Source organism: Trematosphaeria pertusa, assembly GCF_010094035.1.
Source record: "Trematosphaeria pertusa strain CBS 122368 unplaced genomic scaffold BU26scaffold_8, whole genome shotgun sequence".
Taxonomy (NCBI): domain Eukaryota; kingdom Fungi; phylum Ascomycota; class Dothideomycetes; order Pleosporales; family Trematosphaeriaceae; genus Trematosphaeria; species Trematosphaeria pertusa.
Genome location: NW_022987219.1, coordinates 253223 through 271900, shown reverse-complemented (window position 1 = coordinate 271900; position 18678 = coordinate 253223). Strand labels below are relative to the sequence as shown.

At 45.1% G+C, this 18678-nt stretch overlaps 7 protein-coding genes across 7 annotated transcripts; 5 read left to right on the top strand and 2 right to left on the bottom strand.

Annotated features, from left to right (window-relative positions):
• Positions 1-1308: 1308 nt before the first annotated feature.
• Positions 1309-1961, top strand: BU26DRAFT_322549 (uncharacterized protein). Its single transcript, XM_033822080.1, has one exon. The coding sequence runs from the start codon at positions 1449-1451 to the stop codon at positions 1779-1781; it is 333 nt and encodes a 110-aa protein (XP_033682891.1). The 5' UTR covers positions 1309-1448; the 3' UTR covers positions 1782-1961.
• A 114-nt stretch (positions 1962-2075) lies between these two features.
• Positions 2076-3200, top strand: BU26DRAFT_540796 (acetoin dehydrogenase). Its single transcript, XM_033831568.1, has 2 exons — positions 2076-2331; positions 2396-3200. The coding sequence occupies exons 1-2, from the start codon at positions 2285-2287 to the stop codon at positions 3159-3161; spliced, it is 813 nt and encodes a 270-aa protein (XP_033682890.1). The 5' UTR covers positions 2076-2284; the 3' UTR covers positions 3162-3200.
• On the bottom strand, positions 3151-5510 carry BU26DRAFT_519683 (uncharacterized protein). The gene has a single exon (XM_033829119.1). The coding sequence runs from the start codon at positions 5263-5265 to the stop codon at positions 3253-3255; it is 2013 nt and encodes a 670-aa protein (XP_033682889.1). The 5' UTR covers positions 5266-5510; the 3' UTR covers positions 3151-3252.
• A 176-nt stretch (positions 5511-5686) lies between these two features.
• On the top strand, positions 5687-6871 carry BU26DRAFT_531397 (GroES-like protein; the record flags this gene model as incomplete). The annotated part of the gene is made up of 2 exons (XM_033831024.1): positions 5687-5754; positions 5833-6871. 2 exons carry the CDS (start codon positions 5687-5689, stop codon positions 6869-6871), a joined length of 1107 nt encoding a protein of 368 aa, XP_033682888.1.
• A 465-nt stretch (positions 6872-7336) lies between these two features.
• BU26DRAFT_595636 (general substrate transporter) lies at positions 7337-8974 on the top strand (the record flags this gene model as incomplete). The annotated part of the gene is made up of 3 exons (XM_033834946.1): positions 7337-8455; positions 8526-8661; positions 8712-8974. 3 exons carry the CDS (start codon positions 7337-7339, stop codon positions 8972-8974), a joined length of 1518 nt encoding a protein of 505 aa, XP_033682887.1.
• Positions 8975-9112: 138 nt separating this feature from the next.
• Positions 9113-9703, bottom strand: BU26DRAFT_595634 (uncharacterized protein; the record flags this gene model as incomplete). Its single annotated transcript, XM_033834945.1, has 1 exon — positions 9113-9703. The coding sequence occupies one exon, from the start codon at positions 9701-9703 to the stop codon at positions 9113-9115; it is 591 nt and encodes a 196-aa protein (XP_033682886.1).
• Positions 9704-10392: 689 nt separating this feature from the next.
• Positions 10393-12158, top strand: BU26DRAFT_428958 (cyclohexanone monooxygenase; the record flags this gene model as incomplete). Its single annotated transcript, XM_033823810.1, has 2 exons — positions 10393-10556; positions 10652-12158. The coding sequence occupies 2 exons, from the start codon at positions 10393-10395 to the stop codon at positions 12156-12158; spliced, it is 1671 nt and encodes a 556-aa protein (XP_033682885.1).
• Between the last annotated feature and the right edge of the window lie 6520 nt (positions 12159-18678).

Here is an 18678-nt window from a genome sequence, read left to right as displayed (position 1 = left end):
CTCTATTAACGTTCTAGATTTTGTTTATACTATTAGTTATTAATTTTTACTACTATCTCTATAGTATTACTTAGGTTCTCTAGCTATTTAGCATGCGTAATATTATTCTTAACTAACTCTTTTAATCTCTTATAGAAGAGTTCTACTAGCGTAAGATTATTCTAGTCTAGGTAAGCGCTTAGCTACCTAAATATTACTATATACTAGAATACTAATCTAGTCTATTATAATTAGAATAACTTTTTCTACGCTATCTTATATACGTTAACTTCTCTAAATATCTTTTAGAGGTATTTTATAAACTCTATCTAGCTTTTAAAGATTTTATTTATAGACTATTATATTCTCTTTATATTATCTTTATTTTCTAGCTAGTCTAATATATAAAGCTTAGTCTATATAAGAGCCTCTTCTTCTATATTTATTATAGCTTCTAGAATCTTATTCTTATTCTATAGAAATACTATAGCGTTATACTATAGGTAAAGTTCTATAGCTACTAGAAATATGTTAAGGTTCTCTCTTTTACTATTAAAGCGTTAAAGTAAGGTAATCTTAGTCTAGACCTGTTATTTTACTATAGCTAGCTTCTCTACCTATTAGACGCTTATCTTCTAGAGTACTATAACAACCTATTAGAGTTCTATAATCTACTCTTCTATAGTTAGCTTCTAGGCTTAGACCTTTCTAGATTAGGTTCTAACTATTAATATAGTTGTTCTACTCTTTAACGTTAGGTAGTTATTTTATTATAAGCTATTCTCTTAACTAAGACTAAGGCTTACTTTTATAAGAGAAGGTAAGAGGTATACTTTAGGCTAGAATCTTTAGTAATAAAGAGGTAGAGTTAATAATACTATAAATTACAAGTTATAGTAGTAATTTAATAGATAAAGTAATAACTATAAGAAGTTATAAGAAATAAACTCTTCTTATTTATATATAGGTACCGTTCTAGCTAGATTAGGTGCTAAGATCTAGCTCCTATAGATTAGACCTAATTCGCCTTGCTCTATCTAATCTACCTAATCTACGTTACGTAGCTCTAATTATTCTCGTAACTTCGCACGTAACCTTTTACTCTGTAATCCTAGGCTTAGCCTACCGTTTTCTCTATTCTAGCTAGCTAACTCTGTTTCTAATTCTATAATTGTAACAAAATACTACCTATTCTTTATTACTACTCTAGCCTAGAAAACTTCTATTATTCTTAGCTTACTATAGCTAAGGCGTTATAATCTAAGTATAGACTAGATAGGAATAACGTTAACCTTTAACTCATGGTATTGCTAACGCTACTGTTGCCTAGCAGGCCTTTCCTCGCCACCCTAGGCCCCTACGGTCCTAGACCCCTCACGAGCCTTCCACGACCTCTCTATACTAGGCGAACCTAAACATTCCAACTATCGTACGCATAATGCCAATGCGGAAAAAGGCACCATGCCTGAATGCCGTGCTCTCATGATCCCGAACCAACCACAAGGAAAACCGGCCCCCGCCCGTTTCGCCGCCGGATCAGGGCAAAGGGGAAAACCGCTGCAGAAGCCACCACTCCCGCCATTAAGTGTTCCGCTTCCGCAGCCACCCCATGCTATCCAGCAGCAGGACGAGCGGCCCAACCTGGAAGACATCCGACTGGCGTCCGCCGCAACCTTCCTCCAATTCTGCCGAAACCCTGGCACAAGAGCAGCGGCAAGATTCTAAGACGACAGCTCAAAGAGCTGGCCCGACAAGAAGAAACTGATGCGCAGACTGCAGCAATTAGAGCGCGGCTGTATTAGAAGTGAGCGCCTTTGTTAATGTTCAAGACAAATTGAACCTGATACCGTGACGGTTATCCTTCAGCAAATGGTAACCTTTTCCGACGTTCCCACCATCGCTTCCGGCGCTGCACGATCACGGGTCCGAATTGAGCCCTAACCAAAAAAAGATCTCTCGACGCGTAAGAAGTCTCCAAGTCTCATTACCATGCTCTGGCCAGATCCTCCTCACCTAGACCGCGAAACCCCCAACTGATGTGTCTGTTGTCGATGGCTCGAGCACTGGAGTCGCACGACCTAGCGCATAAAGCCGTCCAGCGAGCGAGTTGCATGGCGCCAAGCATCTCTCTGCGGGGTACAGTTGCGGCAATATCTCATATTGCCGCTTTATGATCCTAACCGATATCTGAGGTTGCGGAGGCCTAGCATGGTATCTGGTTAGGATCAATTCTCAACTTAAATGTACTGTCTAATGTACCAAGCAGACGCATCGTCATTCTGAATCGGCCTTGTCAGAGGAAGTCATGGCAGCTAAGCCAACAGCGATAGTTACAGGCTCAGCGCAGGGCATGTAAGTGCAGATGGCGATCTATGTCCTAACTCGAGATTCAAGAAGCTGATATTGTTGCCCTTAGAGGTCTGGCGATCGTCCACCGACTTGTTGAGGAAGGGTTCGCCGTCTGTGTGAACGATATCCCAGCAAATCAGTCTACCATCGATATCGTGGTCAATGAAATCAACTCCAAATCCGGCCATCGCACGGCCATTGGGGTGGCGGCCGACGTCTCGTCGTCTGATGAGGTGAAACGAATGATCGATGAATCGTTGCGCCAGCTCGGTCCGCTCACGGTCATGATCGCAAACGCAGGCATCGCGCAGGTTGCACCTGCGCTGGAAATGACCACGCAGGACGTGACTAAGATGTTCAACGTCAATATACTCGGTGTTTTCAATTGCTACACACATGCTGCGCGGCAAATGATTGCGCAGGGTCCGGTCGCAGAATCAGCAGTCGGTTACAGGATTATGGGTGCTGCATCAATCGCTGCTTACAAACCGTTTCCACTGCTTTCCCACTACTGTATGAGCAAAAGCGCGGTCAGGATGTTCACTCAGACATTTGCCGTTGAGGTGGCGCGGCACAAGATCACGGTCAATTGTTACGCCCCTGGTATTGTGGACACTGCAATGTGGGACGAAATCGATGAAAAGCTGGGAGCTCTTGAGGGCAGATCTCGGGGCAGAACCATTGAAAAATTTGGTTCTGAGTTGACCGCCATGGGTAGGGTGTCTGTCCCCGAAGACGTTGCAAAGGTGGTGGGTGGTTTCTTGTGCAGCAAAGACAGTGACTTTGTTACCGGACAGACCATTGTGGTAGATGGAGGCATTGTGTTTTCCTAAAGGATGTAGACAATCAAAGATCAAAATGTGAGCGCGGACAAGTAAAACACGGAGCTTTCTGATAAGGCTCAAAACCCACGAGTTATTGGACCTAATAAGGCACGCTGAAATCAAACTCCGCTGCGGTCATGAAGTAGTCTGGCATGAGCAAAATGTCGTTTACCGTTTCCATAAAATACTGATTCGGCAACGAATTCAGATCGATAGTAGCCGACATGTCACCGCCGACAACAGCTGCAGCATCTAGCTGTCCGGCGGGGGTGTCCATTTCCGTAATGTCCCGTGACATGGCAAAGTCATGCGCCGGAGCATTCGGCAGCTGCTGACAAGCCTTATCACGTTGGGATTCGATCCGGTCCGTTTTCGAGAGGAGGAAGTCGAAAATCCGCAAAGCCCACTGCGCGGCGTCCCAGTTATCTCGTGCTTCGTTCATAACCATCTGACAGTTGTCCAGTGCCGCTTGTCCCAGCTGGGCCAGCATGGCGTTCTGGTTCTTCATTTGCCTATAGAAGACAATCCCTGCTATGAAGAAACCGGGAAATACTTCATGGGGGAGATTGCCCACCATGGAGCCTGTCATGAGTGCGATGGCGGAAGATGCAATCGTCTGAGCGGCAGACTCGGCCAACTTGATCGATAGACTGTCCATATCGACTTGGCTGTTGGTGTCGGGTGAACCACAAGGCGGCTCACCAAGATGGATGACTATGAGGTGATGATGGAAAATAATCTTGAGGCTCATTGCGCACAGATTGGTGGCATTGCCAGGCGTCCGCCAGTCTACCGCGGCAGGCAGGTCGGCCTGCCACTGCTCCAGAAGTCTGTGCAGATTGGCGATGACTTGAGCGTCGTACTTGCCGTTAGACTTTGACAGCATAATCTGTCGCAATATGAGCGAGAGTTTCGCAATTTGGATCTGACATTGAGCGCCGGCGTAAGTGCTCTCTGCTGCCCTTGCTGCTGCGGCTGCCTGATCATGGCCATCCTCTGGGTAAAAGTCGTCGATGCTCAGAGGTTCTGTGTCACACCGCGCCATGTTGATCCTAAATGGTCGTCCCAACAGCGCGGCACAGTATGCGTCGCGAACGGCCAGGGTCCACCATAGTCGTCGGAGCAGGCTCCGGCCGGCGGGAGGTTGGTGCGCCGACGAGTTGGACTTATATATGCCCAAAGAATCTGCTATTGTGACACCGAACCCGATCCATGAGCATGGATTCCAGTAGCTCTTCATCTGCGGGCCCCAGAAGGTGAGCAGGAGCACTGTCTGGAGGAGGATGATCTTGTCCGTCTCGTATCCAAGGTCAAAGAGAACCTTTGCCTTGTCGTAGAAGCAGCGGCGGGCGTGCCATCTGGACTGCATCGCCGACCGATGTATCACGGCCTGGTCGCAGTACGTCGCTCCGATGAAGCATACGGCATGCATCAGGATCCAAGGAAGCTTCTGCTGCTCGTACAGCTGCACGAACTTGTCTCGGTTGACTATGGAGTAGAGCGTGCAGAACTTGTCCAGGAACGCGCCGACCAGAGCGCTGAGCAGCTCGTCTTGCGGCATCTCAAAGGCGCCTTTCGCTTTCAGATACGCAATGTCCGCGGCGGACATGTGGACAGGGTGAGGACTGCCCTGCGGGCCCGCCAAGCCCTCCTCGCTCTCGGACGCCGTGTTGGTTACGCGTGAGCTCACGTTGTGCAGGGTCTTGTCACGTGGGAGCTCCCCCAGGGCAAAGGTCAGGGGCGATGAGTCGGCGAGGAAGATGACGCCGCGCTTGCTCAGTACGCTTTCGTTGGGCGGTGGCTGGCTGTCCAGGTACTCTTCGAACATGGCGGCGAGGGACGACGTCCGCAGAGGAGCATCCCGCGGCTCTCCACGCGCCGGAGACTCAGACCCGTTGCGATGCGCGTGCCCGGCGTCGGCCTGCCATCGAGGGACGGATGTCGTCGCGCACGCGCTGTCGAGGTCGCCTGCACGGCCTACGCCCGTGCCCAAGCCCACGGCTCGCGCGGTGGGTTCGTTGCATCCGGGCTGGTGCGCGTCGTAGCCAACCTTCTTCTTGCGCGGGTACGTGCCCCGGCGCGATGGGAGAAAGGTGCACTCGACGTTGCGCATGGCACGACATCTGCTGCAAGGAATGCCGCATTCCACGCCGTCGCACAGCACTTTGCGCTGGCTACACTGTGTGCAGGCCCGTGGCGCGCGTGTCCTGACCCGGGGGTTGTTCGTGCTGGGCTCGGCCGTCATCACTCGGCAGGGTGGGCGCATCGGTGCCAACAGACGGCGGGTACATGGGCGCCAACAGACGGCGGGTACATGGGTGCCAACAGACGACGGGGTATGGAAGGGGGCTGGCGGCGAGACGCAATGTTATATAGCCGTCGCGAGGGCATCAATCGCGCCGCGTCCGTGATTCCCCGCAGGAGCTGCGCGCGGGGACCCCACGTGCCCACATATGATCGGATCTGTCGCCATTAGTCACTACGCTGCCGATGGCTCTGCTGCCACCAACACCCCTTCTACCTGTCGACTCGACATGACCACCGTCACTGCAGCCCGCTACTATGGACCGAAAGATGTCAGGATCGAGGACATTGCACAGCAGTACGTGAGATACGCCATGAGATGCCCGAGCGAGCCTGGCGTTGGCGGCGCAATCCAGCACTGACGACTTTGCGGCAGAGAATGCGGGCCTCTACAGGTGCGCGTCAAGATTGCCTTCTGCGGCGTCTGTGGCTCCGACCTTCACGAATATCTGGGGGGACCGATCCTCACCCCTCAGTTTGGCCACGCACATCCGCACACCGGCCTGCGGCTGCCCGTCACTTTGGGCCACGAGATGTCGGGCACTGTCGTCGAGGTGGGATCCGCAGTGACTACGGTTGCTGTTGGCCAGCAGTGTGCCGTCAACCCGTCGGTTGACGACCGCCACCACGGCCTCGAGCAGTGTAGGCCCTGTAGCCTTGGGAAGCCGAACCTCTGCAAGCGCTGGGCGTGCTACGGCCTGAGTGCTCTCGGGGGAGGGCTCTCCGATGAGATTGTAGTGCACTCCGCCAGCATCGTGCCCGTTCCGTCGTCAATCCCTCTGAGTGTATCGGCACTGTGCGAGCCTCTCGCCGTGGCATGCCACATGATCCGCGTGTCTGAATTTCAACCTGGCGACAGCGTCCTGATCCTCGGTGCCGGGCCGATTGGTCTCGCGATCCTGCTGCTCCTGAAAGTGCAGGGGGTAGGCCAGGTCTTTGTCAGCGAGATCTCACCCCTGCGGTCCGAAAAGGCGAAGCACTTTGGCGCAGACGCGGTCATAAATCCAGCCCAAAAGGTCCAAGGAAACGACAGAGACGTCGTTGTCGGCTTTGTGCACGGCCAGACCGACGGCGGCGTCGACATTACCTTTGATGCCACGGGAATCCAAGCAACGCTTGACACAGCGATTGCGGCTACAAGAGCAGGAGGCACGATTTTCAACGTGGCCATCCACGACAAGCCGCTGCAGATCGACCCGAACGCCTTCACTTTGATGGAGAAGAAATACATGGGTGGGCTCTGCTACACTTCCGAGGACTTTGCAACCGTGGTGGAAGCGTTGGCGTCTGGCAAGCTGAGGGCAGAGGAGATGATTACTGCCATTGTACCCCTGAGCGATGTCATCGGTGGAGCCTTTGAGGAGTTGATTAGCAACAAGGATAGGCACATCAAAATACTAGTCCGTCCTCAGTAGGGAAACCACGGCTATCAGCACGTCATGTATCAGATCAAAGCTATGTCACGTGCAGTAGTGAACCACTGTTTGAAAGCTCTCCATAAACTTGCTTCCTCGTGGCGAAGCCTAGCTCTCCAAAAATAGAATCCGGGGCCCCCGCACTTTGATTCCTGACCCTGTGGAAGATTTCCGCGCCCTACTGGGTCTGTCTCTCAGCATCCGGCAGATCACGGTTATATGATCACATAGCGCTGGCTACGTTAGCAGCGAAGCTCGATTGTGCTCGAATCGTCCTACTGAAGACCTCACATCAACCTTAGCCCTCCGACCGGAGATGGTGTCCCCTCGCTTTATTTAAGTCGAAACGTTGATCCCTAGATTGTCCTTTCGTTGCTGCCAGAATATCTCTCTCTAGATTACTAAGGAAACATCACAAACCTGGCACAACACTCTTTCGTTGCTCACTGATACCACACGATAACCATGGGTCTCGGTAACCTCAAAGGGCGCGCCCTCACCATAGGCATAACCCTCACTTCTGGTATCGGCTTCATGCTGTTCGGCTGGGACCAGGGAGTGTTCGGAGGCATTCTCGGGAATGAACGCTTTCTTTCAACTTTCGACGATCCCGACGCGACCATCCAGGGACAGATTGTGTCAACGTACGACATTGGATGCATCCTCGGCGCGGCTATGTCACTCTTCGTCGGCGACCGCTACGGTAGGCGCATGGCCATTGCTATTGCTTGTCTCTCAGTTACCGTTGGCGGTGCGCTCCAAGCATCCTCCTTCACCCTCGCCCAGATGATCGTCGGACGTGTCGTCGCCGGCGTCGGCATTGGCTTGAACTCTGCAACAATCCCAATGTGGCAGAGCGAGACCAGCAAGCCCGAGCATCGCGGAAAGCTCATCGCGCTCCAACTCGTTCTCGTCATCTTCGGCATCGATATCTCGCAGTGGGTTAATCTCGGCATGACATATATCGCATACAGCGATGCGAGCTGGCGGTTCCCTCTTGCATTCCAATGCTTCCTCGCATTGCTTTGCATGTTTCTTCTCTGGTTTATGCCGGAATCACCGCGCTGGCTGTACTACAAGGACCGATTGGAAGAGGCACAGGAGATTATGGCGCACCTCGAAAACAAGTCTACCGATGACCCATCCCTCAAGGCCGAAATCCGTATAATTGCCGAAACCATCAGCCACGAGCGAGAGGCCCAAGCTGTTGGCTGGCGCGAGGTCTTTGCAGGTGGCGAGCAGCAGGATCTTCGCCGCATCATCCTGGGCGCAGGGACATCTCTTATGCAACAATTTGGCGGTATCAACGTCGTCGTGTACTATCTTCCGGTCATTCTCACTCAATCCTTTGGCTTCTCGCAACGTCTGAGCTTGATCTTGTCGGCCGTCGATTTCATCTCTCTCTGCTTCTGGGGCTTGATGATTTCGTTCGTGATTGACAGAGTGGGCCGGAAGAACCTCATGTTGTATGGCGCCATGGGCCAAAGTTTCTGTTTTGCCACGGCCGCCCTTGGACTTGGAATTGGTACAAAGGCGACGAATGGCGTTGCAGTTGCCTTCATCTTCCTCTACCACGTCTGCTTTGTAAGTCATCCGATCAACGCTCTCGTCACGGACATGCTGTAGGAAGTAACTCGTTGATTGACGCATCCAGGGTCTTTCATTCTTGTCGATCCCATTCATGTATCCATCAGAGATCAACTCGCAGCGTATGCGAAACAAGGGCAACGCCGTCGCGATGATTACCAACTGGATTGGTGTCTATGTCATCGTGTCCATCACTCCGCCAGGTGAGCACTGTGATCCGAGTCTTCTGTAAACGGTACTAAAGTGATTGCAGCAATATCCAACATTGGATGGAGATTCTATATCATCTTCGCTGTTCTCAATCTAGCATGGGTTCCATTCATCTGGTATTTCTATGTCGAAACAGCTGGACTCTCCCTAGAGGAGGTCGACCTCATGTTCTCGCTTAAGTATACTGGGGGGAAGTATATGACTTACAAGGAAGCGCGAAGACGAGTAATCGAACAGAGAAGGAATAATACTCTGGCAGCCTCGGAAAAAGAAATCATCGTCTCTCAGGAAGAGCTGGCTGCTTAAAAATGTGCAGGCAAATTATGCGCGAGCGGCTTTATTCAACACCGTATATGGTCACTCCGATATTACCATCGATGCTGGGTCTCAGCGCATGCAAGACCAACAAATGACGGTCATCCCCCAGCTTGATATATACATCGTCTATAGCATGTGTAGATGAACATAATCTTCGATGGCAAGGGCTATAGCCCATCTGTCATCCACACTCTCTGTCTCCCGGGCCAAATCGTTCTCCAGGTCAATCCGATAGTCTTCCCAATTCGGTGTAGAAAGCAAATGATAATTCACGTCAATCAGTTCATTTGCATCTGCCGGCTGCGGAGATCGTGTGGACACGGTCGTTGATGTGTGGGTAACACTCTGGTCTCTTTTATCGTCTTCTTGGGGACTCGAGAATGGCTCGTGAACGAAGCTTTTAATCATTTGTGATGCTCCCCGGGTGACCATTGCTGCCGCTCTCTCCAGGATGTGTTCATCTTTGAGCGGCTCTGGAGCAATTGCAAGGAAGAAAGCTTTCTCGTTCGAAGTCAAGGTGGTTGTGTTGACGACTTTGCTTAGACCTGGCAGCGCGTCGTACAGGACACCGACATCGTCGCTTCTTTGCATCCAGTCAGCGGTGGATTCGGCTCTGCAAGGCTGCGTCTCGCGGGATAAGCCTCGTCTTGACTGGCTAGAGTCACGATGAGGATTCTCTCGCCGTGCTCGGGTGGAGGTAGGTTCTGATTTGGCCATGGAGGTAGGTATAGATCATGAATTTCTGAGTTGCGGATGTGCGAAGGAGAACCTACAGAGAACAAATTGGTCCGCATAGACTCTGTTCACGTCAGAGCTGCAGTGTTAAATCTGTCAGCGTTCGCATGCAATTAGTACGTGATGTGCATCTCAGTCTCGTACGTGACGGGCGAACTGCAACGCCCAGGCCCCTTCATATAAGCATATACAGCCGATGCCCAGATCAAGCGCACACTCCGGACGATGACAAGTCTGAGGCGCAATCTGGCGCGATGTTTCAACGAATGATGTCTGGTGTTGGTGGAGGCTTGGGAAAAAAGTAGGTCGGTGCAATTCCGCGGTTTTGCCCGAAAGGGTTAAGCGTAGAAGCATACAAGCGGGCCGGGTATATGCACACCTCTCCGTGACCCCTTATCCGTCGTCGGGCGGGATCTAGCGCATGCGGATCACGTAGTCACACTAGCTCTCCTTACTAGGAATATTGCGGGGTAGGAAAGGTCAGAAGGAATTCCTTAAGGGAGATAAAGGACTGAATGAACAAGATTCTACCCAAAATTAGGGTTCAGACCATCACAAACAACTGGACATCTTCCAGTATCTCCATGTCTGTTTCTGTTTCCCTAGCTGCCCTTGTGCACTTTGGCTCCTCCCATCCACCCTTATCCTTCGCATCGGACCTTGCAGACGCGATGCCAGTAGTATCAATTGATGCTCTTGTCGTTGGAACGGGGTTTGGCGGCATCTATCAGCTGAAGAAGTTGAGGGATCAGGGTCTCAATGTCATAGCGATTGACGCCGCCTCTGATGTCGGAGGCACCTGGTATTGGAATCGGTATCCGGGGGCAATGTCAGAGTAAGTGCTATTGCAGTGGCTGTCACGCCTCGCTCGCACCAGTGGCAAAGCTTGCGACTTGCTCAGTCCTGGACGTGGCTAACTGATTGCCTTAGTACCGAGACGTATCTCTACCGTTATTCTTGGGATCTCGAAGACTTGAGATCCTACCCATGGTCTACACGTTATGTCTACCAGCCAGAGATTCTCGCCTACCTGCAACATGTCACGAATAAGTATGACTTGCGGCGACATATGCAATTCGATACGGAACTCACTTCGGCTGAGTGGAACGACAGTGCTAAGCGCTGGATCGTCACAACATCAACGGGGACCATCTTTAAAACTCGCTATCTGGTCTCTGCTCTGGGATTGCTCTCACGACAGAATCTTCCTGACTATGAAGGCATTAAAGACTTTGTTGGTGACATGTACCACACCGGAAACTGGCCCGGAGGTGTCGATATCAAGGGAAAACGTGTGGGAGTGATCGGTAACGGCTCGACTGGAGTCCAAGTCATCACCGCGATTGCAAAGGACGTGTCGAAGCTTGTGAGCTTTCAACGAAACCCTCAATACAGCGTTCCAAGTGGCCAAGGCCCTGTCACGGAAGCGTACCGCAAAGCAATCATCGAAAAATACCCCAAGATTTGGGAGGATGCTAAAGATAACAGCCTGTTTGGGTTTGGGTTCAAGGAAACGGACCGACAGACATTCAGTGTCAGCGAGGAGGAGAGAGAGGAGATCTACGAACAAGCATGGCAAAAGGGAGGAGGCTTCCGCTTCATGTTTGAAACCTTCGGGGACATCTCGGTCGACGAAGCCGCAAATAACGCTGCCACCAACTTTATCAAGCGAAAGATCTTTGCGACTGTTAAAGATCCTGAAAAGGCGCGTAAACTTATACCGACACAACTGTACGCCCGTAGGCCGATTTGCGACGCCGGCTACTATGAGCAGTTCAACCTAGACCACGTTGAGGTCGTAAGTTTGCAGGAAACGCCGATTGTTCAGTTCACGTCTAAGGGTATCGTAACCTCGGACGGCGCCGAACATGAACTTGATGTCGTAGTATTTGCCACTGGATTCGATGCCGTTGACGGCAATTATACTCGCATTGCGATCAAGGGTAGAGACGGAGAAACACTGAAGGATCACTGGCAACACCAAGGCTCGACATCATACCTTGGCTTGAGCGTGCCAGATTTCCCAAACATGTTCATGATCCTTGGTCCCAATGGACCGTTCTGCAATCTCCCTCCGGCTATCGAGACCCAAGTCGAGTTCATTTCAAACATCATCGAGGAAGCCGAGAGGAGGGCAAAGAAGGCGACGCCGGCTGCCTTGGTATCCAGTGCGCATACCAATAGAACGAGATCGGAAGTAGAGTGCTCGAATGAGCCCGTCATTGAGGCCACAAAGGCAGCTGAAGATGAGTGGACGGATGTCTGTGACAAGCTAAGTGCAGACAGTCTGTTCAGGAAGACTGATTCATGGATATTCGGCTCCAATATATCCGGGAAAAAGCATGCGGTGCTGTTCTATTTTGCAGGCATTTCAGCATACCGCAAGGTACTTAACGATGTTGTCCAGGGGAACTATAAAGGTTTCAGACCTTTCTAAAAGGCTATGGCAAAGTGAATAAAATGATCTTGCATAGTTATCTGTATCGTTATCCAGTGGCTTTATCGAATGCGATGTGAGAGTACGTCTGCTACTGTGCGGGGCTAAAGGCTGAGAGATGTTGGGTTGCCGAAAGCGCAAATCTGGATATCGTAAGCCGACGTATAGCTGCCCCAGTTCCTCCTTTAGCACGCCGTCTACATATTTGCGGTGTTCGGTAGAGTTCGCGAAGCTGCCCGTGTTGTGCAGCCATGGCGTCTGCTGGAAGGAGGCGGCGACAGCGGCGTAGACATTGTTCCAGATGACTTCATCGGGCTCGTTGTTGAGGACCGCTCTGAGGAGGGGTATGATACGCACAATGTCGAAGTTGCCTGAGTTGACCGTCGAGTTCAGCTCCAATAGATCACCAAACGGGTTTACGTTATTGCCCTTAGAAGGCAGCGAACGAGATGCAGGGAGAACCTGCAAAGCTAATCGTACCTTCCCCACTAATATGGTACAATGCATCAGCGCCCGTGATAGCTAGGCCTCTGCATTTAAATTCGAAAGAGTCGCGAAAGGTATCGAGTCCTTTGCCAATGGGGTTTGCCTTGATTATCTTTGATCGCGACCTCATCGGCCATGGCGCGAGAGCGCAGCGAACGCTCGAGGTAATCAATAGAAATGACGATGTGAACCGCAGTGAAATGAAGAGCGAGGCAGACCCGTGAAGAGGGGGTGTCGAGGGCGGGTTGAGAGAAGATACAATGTCAGGCATTTATAGGCTTGGTCTTGGCTCGGAGGGGCCAATATTCGCTTAGCCGAAAGAGCTGCCTGTTTCTGGCAGAGGTTCACGTGACAGTCTAAAGGTCAGGCTGCAGAAACTTAAGAATAAACCGCGTATCTTTAGATAAAAGACTAGTAACGTACTTCACAAACGAACGTGCTACACAAACGAACGACCCACGATTTCTTGGCAACGAAAATCAACGAAAACCAACCCGTTTTTCTTAAATAACTAAGCGAAACCTTAATATTTTTCTATAAAAAATTATATATATATTCCTTATAGTATATTACACCTTATAGTAAAGTTGCACTAAGATATATTACGTAATTAAAAAGCTATACGTATTTAACTAACTTTTAAGAAAAAATCTACTTTACTTCTAGTAAGTACTATTATATCTCTATAATAATCTATAAAACTTATAGTATATAGTATTTATAACCTAATAAAGGTTTCTAGAAAACTTCTATAGAGCTAGCTCTTCTAGGTATAGCGTAATAAGAGATAGAAGTTAGAAAAATATCTTCTTTAGAGTTTTCTCTTCTAACTATATATATATATAGTTAATCTAGCTATAAATCTTATTATTATATAAATTATAGTAGACTTTAACTATATAGAGCTTATTAACTAATAATATACTAGCTTTAAGTAGTTATTTAAAAATAAAGCCTTTTTATAGTTGTAATAGTCTAGTTTAGAGATTTACCTTAGGTTACATAATCTTAAGTTATGTAATCTAATTACGTAACCTAATCTAGCGCCTTAGCGCTCGGCACCTCTGTATATAGAGCCTCTTAGAGCCTTTTCTTAACTTCTTACCTTTAGATAGCTAAATTTAACTTAACCTACTCTGCTAGCACTCTATTCTTATAGCTTGTAGAGATAGTACTACCTATAGCTAACTTACCTAGCTAGGTATTCTAGAACGCTTATAGTAGTAGAGACCGCGAACCTAGCTCTTATATTATCTAAAGGTTATTACCTCTTTAGCTAGAGACGGCGGCATAATATCTAGCTAAACTAAGTAGCCTTGTTAAGAAGCGTTTACTAATAGCTAACACTAAGAATTAGAGCTATAAGAGCCTAGTCGCTTACTCTAAGAATCTATTAACGTACTAATTAATTGCTTACCTCTTAGCGCTATATAAGACTACTAGTAGATCTAGTTAGTAGTAGAAAGATACTAGCACTAAGCTAAAGAGAGCTATTAAGAGCTCTATGTATAAGAGAACTTCTATAGAACTTCTACGTGCGGAAACCCTCCCTCTCTTTTTACAAATTACGAAAAATCGACAATTCTCTGCTCTGCTAGCAGAGCTAACAACCTACTACTCTGCTAGCAGCTAAATACCTCTCCCCTTCGCTTCTTTCTTAATTAAAAAGCTAAACAAATCTAAATACTATAGAAGAACCCTCGCGAAGCTAGTCTAGAGGCAGGACCTCGGCTCTACAATACCTCTTTACCCTAATAGTTCTCGAATTTAGAGTAGTAAACCTGCTAGCAGAATATACTAATTAATATTTCTATTATAAAAACTCTATTTAGTAACACGACGTAATAACTAATAAGAATTAGAATAATAACTTTAACTAGAAGCTTGCAAGGCTTTGCTAGAGCTTAGTAATACTAGAGCTATTATTAGTCTTAGGTTTGTTTACACTCTCTACCTCTACTAAAGAGCTTTAAGAGCTCTTTCTAGAAACGCTAGCTAAAATTATTAATAAAATAGTTAGCTAATTATATATATAATAGGTATATAAATAATAAATTTATATATATTACTAGATTGCCGCTAACGCTCTTACTAAGAGAGATAACGTATACGCAAAAAATCTAACATAGGCTACTATTCTAGCTAAAAAGAATGCTAAAATCTAGTAACTATAAGCGTAATTAACCTACTCTAGAGACTAGCCTACTATACTAGTTTAACGCGCGACGCGTTTCTCTATAATACTAATTATACGTAATTTAAGCACGTTACTACTAGAGAATTTAATTCTAGGTTCTCGCCTCTCTATATACTAGCTAGCTACGCCTCTAGCGTTGTAAGCGCGAGAGAGCTAATTAACGCGCTCTACTAAGTTTCTAGATCTACTATTATTATTAGATAGTAAGAGTATTACCTTTAAGTAGTAGAGAGATAGCTTATATAATAAACTTTAAGTAAACTAGAATTAGTATACTAGAGATACGCTAAAGAATACTAAGAAAACTATTATTACCTATATTCGTACGTAAACTAAAGAAGACGCGTACTAGACTCTATTAGTAATACTATGTATTATTAAGAATAGTAGCGTAGTAGTTTTCTATAATTATATTCTTAATTAGCTAGAGAGAAGCTATAGAGACCTATATAAGAGGCTAAACGCTTACTATAATTTCTAAAAGCTTTATTACTAAAGCGCTACTAACTTCGCCTACTTTTAGAATAATTTCTTCTGCCTTACATAGAAGCGCTAGCTTCTAGTAAACTAATAGGTAGAGAAATTTTATAAGAAGCTACTAGAGACTATACGTACGTAGTTAGGTATATACTAACGTTAATACGTTAATAACTATAACTACTATATAGACCTTACTTAAGACCTTACTTAAGAGCTTACCTCTAGAAAAGCACGTGTTGCTACTAGAAAGGCTAAAAAGCGTAACGTAATTACGTTAATGCTACAACGCGCGCCTCTAGCTCTTCTAGGTTTTTTAGCACCTAATAAAGCTCTAGTAATCTAGAAGCTAGTTACCTATTTTTAATACTACTAACCTAGCTACCTAAGCTGCGATTACTCTAGAGCTCCTGCCGCGCAGAAAGCTATTAAGAACGTTAATCTAGAGAAGAAGTCTATAGAGCCTATAGAGCTATAAGCACCTAAGAATAACACGTTAGAATGTAAATTAGATAATTTAGAAAAAGCCTAGCTCTAGAAGAAGTCTTCTCTCTAGAGCTATCTACTAGAGTAATAAACCTACGCAAGAAGCTGTTTAGTAGTTCTACGTTTACTCTACTCTACTAAATATCTATAAATAGTCTTGTAATTAAGCTTAGAGGTCTAATTAATATAGAAGCGAGTAGCTACGTCTTAGTACACCTAAAGTACCTTTAAACTCTTAGAAAAAACCTCTATGTTAAGCTATTGCGCATAGAACTAATCCCTCTTACTAGGTATAATAGGCAACCTAATAGCTAAGTAGATAAGTATTTTAAAGCTAATCTAGTACTAGAAAGCTACTAAATCTATACTTACTTTATATATTATAACACTAGCTACTATAACGCAATAATTAGTTATAAGTTACTTAAAGAAGCTAACATTTAGGTTAACTATAAGCAGCGCGCACTAATATAGCTAGACACTAATTAATTAATTAATTATAAACGCGACGCATTCGTCTCTACATAATTCTCTTAATCTACTACTAAAGCTTAAGCAGCTTACTAAGCTAATGCTAATTGCTGCGACGCTCTAATATTAGTAGTAGAAAAGCTAAGAGTAATATAATAAGAGAAGAGAGAATTATAACGCTAGAAGCTTTAAGAAAACCTGCGCAAGATAGATAGGTAGCTTAAGAATCTTAACCCGCCTGCTAGGTTGCTCTATAAGCTAAAAAAGCTACCTATTTTATAGGAAACATGCTTAAAGGCTAAGCTTAACGTTAATATAATTAGTGTAGCTACCTTTATAATTAACGCGCGTTAAAAAGATACTATAATTAGGCACCTTAGTGTCTATAAGGTTAATTAGCTTATTACTAATAGAAAGAAAACTACTACTACTAATCTAAAGAAGGAACTCTACTAACTAGTTACCTAAAAGCTTCTATCTCTAGAATATACTAGCGTAACCGTAGCCTATTTCTTAAAAAAGAATTCTAATACTCTACTACTATATAGAGAAGGCGTAGATTATAATATTAAGCTTATAGTAGAAAATACCTTAATAAATAGTTCTCTTTATAGTATATTACTAGAGTATCTATAGTTAGTATAGAATTACCTAGAGAACTACCTTTGTCGCGGCTTTATTATTTATAGCGATGCGTTGTACGCGTTACTAGTTCTATTTACTAAAAAGCTAGATAGAGAATAGAGGTTCTACGTTAACTATTAAAAGCTTAATACTATTATAAAGAAAGACGTCTATTCTATTTCTTTTATCTAGAAAACGCTTATACGCCTATTACGCGCTAAAGTCTTTACTAAGTTAGACGTAAGGTAAGCTTTCTACTAGATCTAGCTTAATAAGTTAGTAGAGAACCTAACGTCTTTTTGTACGTAGTATAGTAACTATAAGTATTAAGTTCTACTCTTTAGCCTCTATAACAGCTCTACTACCTTTTAGTAATATATTAATAAGGTGTTATATAGCTTACTAGATAATTTCTATATAGTATATATTAATAATATTCTTATTTACTTAGAGAATTTGCTTAAGCATAAAGCCTATATTATCTAGATACTTGCTTAATTGTATAAAGCTAGGTTATAAGTAGATATTAAGAAATCTAAATTTACTATTAAAAGTACTAAGTTTCTAGAATTAATTATAAGTACTAATAGAATTTAGAAGAATTCTAAGAAGGTTACTACTATCTAGAATTAGCCTGTACTTATAACTCTTAAGAGTCTTTAATTATTTCTAGGTTTCTATAATTTCTACTAAGCCTTCTTAAAGAATTATAGCTAGATTGTTTGCTTTCTTACTAAGCTACTAAAATAGAGAGTATAGCATGCCTTTAGAGAAATTAAGCTTGTGGTATTTTAGTAGGTTAAGAATCTTATACTATCTAATACTATACTAGCTTATTACTCTCTCTATTACTATATAAGAGTAGAAATAGACGTATTAGATAGTATAGTTACTAGAGTCCTTTTATAACTTTAAGAAGACGGTATCTAGAGACTAGTAGCTTTCTTTAGTAAGATAATAAATACTACCTAGATAAACTATAGTATTTATAATAAAGAAATACTAGTAGTTATTCTTAGCGTATAGAAGTAGAGAAGCTAGTTAATTAGCTTGTAAGATCTAGAGCCTTTTATAGTATTAACTAACTACTAAGCTTTAGAGTACTTTACTACTAAGCGAAAACTTACTACTAGGTAGGTCTACTAGGTAAATAATATTACTAACTATAACCTTAAGCTTACCTATTAACTAGGTTTAGCTAATATAGTAGCGGACGCGTTATTATAAAAGTAAGAAGAGCTTAAGATCTAAAAGAAGAAGAATCGCGCCGCCTATATAAGGGCTTTTCTAAGTAAGAAGTAAATTAGCCTCTTAGCTATTAAGTAATTATTAGGTAAGTTATTAGTTCTAGCTATCTAGGGTTTAGCTAGTAGTGCTATGGAAATTGCTGCTACTAATACGTTTATAGAGGTACTTTCTACTAAGAATCTATATACTATAATTAATTAGGTTATTATAGCTAACTAATTAGACAACTCTCTATAGCTAGCTTAAGAAAAAGCTACTATATTAGGCTTCGTCTAGAAAATAGAAGATAGTTTATTAACCTATTAGAATTAATTAATAGTTTCTACTATTAACTACCTATAAACGTATTTAATACGCGCCGTGTATACTACTTAGGTAACTACCTACCTAGAATAAAGAAAAACTACCTAGTTACTATAAGATTAATATTACTAGCTAGATATATAAGAAGACGTTAATACGTACGTAGCAACGTGTAAGACTTACTACTAGAGCTATACTCTATAGAATAAGACGCTAGGTCTTCTAAAG